The sequence below is a fragment of the Humulus lupulus genome, chromosome 4, assembly GCF_963169125.1.
Source record: "Humulus lupulus chromosome 4, drHumLupu1.1, whole genome shotgun sequence".
Taxonomy (NCBI): domain Eukaryota; kingdom Viridiplantae; phylum Streptophyta; class Magnoliopsida; order Rosales; family Cannabaceae; genus Humulus; species Humulus lupulus.
In genome coordinates, this window is record NC_084796.1 from 5462640 (window position 1) to 5466156 (window position 3517).

General features: G+C 28.2%; 1 protein-coding gene across 1 annotated transcript; it reads left to right on the forward strand.

Moving 5' to 3' along the window:
- The first annotated feature begins 204 nt into the window (after nucleotides 1–204).
- On the forward strand, nucleotides 205–2326 carry LOC133829788 (carbonic anhydrase 2-like). The gene is made up of 8 exons (XM_062259583.1): nucleotides 205–322; nucleotides 638–741; nucleotides 859–984; nucleotides 1107–1155; nucleotides 1306–1422; nucleotides 1539–1678; nucleotides 1797–1902; nucleotides 2007–2326. The coding sequence occupies exons 2-8, from the start codon at nucleotides 671–673 to the stop codon at nucleotides 2142–2144; spliced, it is 747 nt and encodes a 248-aa protein (XP_062115567.1). The 5' UTR covers nucleotides 205–322; nucleotides 638–670; the 3' UTR covers nucleotides 2145–2326.
- The last annotated feature ends 1191 nt before the right edge of the window (nucleotides 2327–3517 follow it).

Consider the following 3517-nt stretch of genomic DNA (forward strand, 5'->3'; position numbering starts at 1 on the left):
TGTAATTATAGAGTATATGTTTGAATGCTGAGCTGGTCAATGTCTAAAAAGCTAATTAATGCATATTTCACTTATTAATAAATAGCCTACTATATGGTAATATTTTTTTGTAAAGAAAAAAACACGTGCACGCGTCAACGTATGCACATTGAAAGAAAGTTTGGCTTATAAATAGAAGAGATTTTGTGCCCTCAAACATATATCTCTGCTAATTCTATTTGGTTTTCATAACTATTGTTCTTGCTCCAATTCCAAACTATTCTCGTTATTCTAACTCTTACTCATATAGTACGGAAGAAAATATTATCGATTCTTCAGAAAGGTTAGTTTATATATATATAGTACTATAATTTAGTTATATAGCTAGCTAGATACTTTTCTTTCAAGTATAAATACGCTACTGTTAGTGAATATATACGGTTTATATTTGAATGTCTATATATTTTTTATTTAATTAGTTTTTATAAGCGAGTTCTCTTTGCATGCGTATATAATTAAACTCATCACTACTTGAGGAAAATCAGGAAGGTATGCAATCTATATAATACTTATATATAAATATTTATACACTGAATCTTCATGATCGAGTATACGTAGTAACATATAATAACAATTCCTTCATTACTTGAATTTGCAGAAAGAAATCACATAAATTAGCAAACAGAATATAATGGCCGATGAACAGTTTTCCCAGTTGGCCAATTATGAATGCAGCATCAAGAAGAATCTGGTGATCATCAGGTAATTAATTAATATTTACTAGATATTATTTGTGATTTTAGATATATATATATATATTTACAATGAATATGTAGCTTTATATATAATAATTATTATATTATAAAATTGATTGAATAGTGAGAAGGCCGAAAGTGAAAGCGAAAGCGATGAAGATGAAAGCTTTGACAAGGTGCAACCTGAGCATGTTGATCCTGTTCAGAAAATTGTTCATGGATTTAAGCACTTTCTCTCCAATAAATTTCAGTAAGAGCGAATATATAAAAACAACATATTTATATATATTATTTGTAATTATATCATTTACGAGGTTAGAAGTTATAATTAAAAAAACACTTGCCTAATTATTTGATGGGATGATATTGCAGCAAGTACCCATGCTTGTTTAATGAACTTGCCGCAACCCAACATCCTAAGGTACGTTCGCATACCCTGATTAAATACATGCATTTTTTGTGTGAAAGAGAAGAAAAACAAATACACATCCACATCCACATATCTCTCTTTTATTTTTAATATATATTTGTTGATTTATATTTAATTCATCTTAATTGATCAAATGAACAGTTTTTAGTATTTGCATGCTCGGATTCTCGAGTGAGTCCTTCCCATATCTTAAATTTTCAACCCGGAGAAGCTTTCATGGCCCGCAATATTGGCAACTTGATTCCAACTTTTGACCAAGTAATTTATTTAATAATTAATTACAATTTAATCTAATTTTGAAATACCTAATCTTAATTCATCATATATAAATTACTTCACTATTAATCTTTGTTATTATCTAATTAATTTCACAGTTGAAATACTCAAACGTCGGAGCAATTATTGAATATGCGGTAGAGGAGCTTAAGGTAGAGAATATTTTGGTGATTGGACATAGTCGTTGTGGTGGCGTAAAAAGGCTTATGTCTTATCCTGAAGATGGTTCAGCTCCCTTGTAAGATTGAAACTTTTTATAATTTGAATTATTCACATAAATATTTAATAATTTAGTTCATCAAGCTAATTTTCACTCATCATAGTGACCGATCTAACCTTATTGATTAAATCTACAGTGACTTCATTGATGATTGGGTCAACATTGCTCAAGCTGCCAAGGATAAAGTCAAGGTTGAACACAAAAATTTGACATTTGAAGAACAATGTGAAATATGTGCTGAGGTAATAATTAATTCTAATAAATTATCCAATTTACCAACGAATGTTAAATTAATCTTAACAATACGAACTAATATATTATTGTTGTTGAATAATTGAATGTGCAGGAAGCAGTGAATGTGTCTCTAAAGAATCTACATTCTTATCCATTTGTTCAAAGAGGAGTTGAAGAGAAAAAGATAGCACTTAGGGGTGGATACTATGATTTTGTGAATGGATCTTTCAAGCTATGGGAACTTGAGTAGAGTACTTTATTTTAAAACCTTAAATGTATAACAGTGAAATGTTCTCTACTTGTGTTTTCATATTGCGTTTGTTTAATTAATTATTATTTGTAGTGTGTTATGTAATTGGTTAAGGATCCTCATGTGTTCTTTATTTATTATACGACATTTAATAAAGAATAGTTAAAACGTGTTTTAATTTATTTCTTTGCTTTAGCTTGTTTCCTTCTCCTAGATATCGTAATCTTCTGTCCAATAATAAATATCAAAAAAATTCTCAGCATCGTATGTCTGTTGTACTCTTCGATCCAACAAGTAAAATACAAACTAAATCTACTGACATTGAGCCCTTTGAAAATGTAACACTGTTCTGAAGCATAATCAAAGGGTTGCAATACTTAAATCTCAATCGACCTGACATCTCCTTCACTCTGAATAAATTAAGTCAATTCATTATCATTAATGCCCTAAAAGTATGTAAAGATATTTTATTAATTTAAATAAAAATATAATTTTAATTTATTTTAATGTTATAATTATTGTTTGAATTAATTATAAAATAATATTATGAAAATTCCTTATTCATTCATGAGCATATGATCTTCTATTAGTACGAGAGAATTAAGATCATATATAATGAATAAAATAGTCATTAACATATTAAAGTAAGGAATCTTTAATGAAAGGTTAATAGTGCCGATACTAAGCATATGGAATGCAAGTGATCTGGATTTAGATTAGTGATGTGGATAGACATCTTAGTAAATGTGTTGTATATAATAGAGATTATATATGACAAGACCGATGAGAATCAATTATCTATATAAACTTGTCGTTTAACATAAAGATTTAATTATTATCATAATAGATGACCATTTGTAGATCAGTCTAAATCCTGAGTATTGATGAACTACTCTTTGTGTTTATTAGATCTTTTGATTCACTCGTTAATGTTTCTTAGTATAATGAGGCTAATGACTTTTGTTTTGGAGATTCAATATCATGAATGGCTGGGAATATGATTTACAATAATGGAATTCATACTTTCCTAACAGATCGAATATTGGTTCCCTTAAGGGTTAATTATGCTATTGAATAGTTATTGAGCTCAAATCTATAATTTGATTATAGATTAAGTATTCGCTAGTAAATTAATGGTACTTGAGGATTAAGAGGTAAAACGGTAATCTTGACCAGCTCTAATTAAAAAACCAATAAATGGAGGATAGAACTACATTTATTGATTATATCAATGGACTACAAGAGAAAACTCTGTAAATATAATTCTATAAATACTTAGAGTGCAATTCCATATTTATAATGGAGTAATCATGGAACTAATAAATAAGATTATTAGATTAAAAAGTTTAATTAATAATCTGGTTTATCGGAGT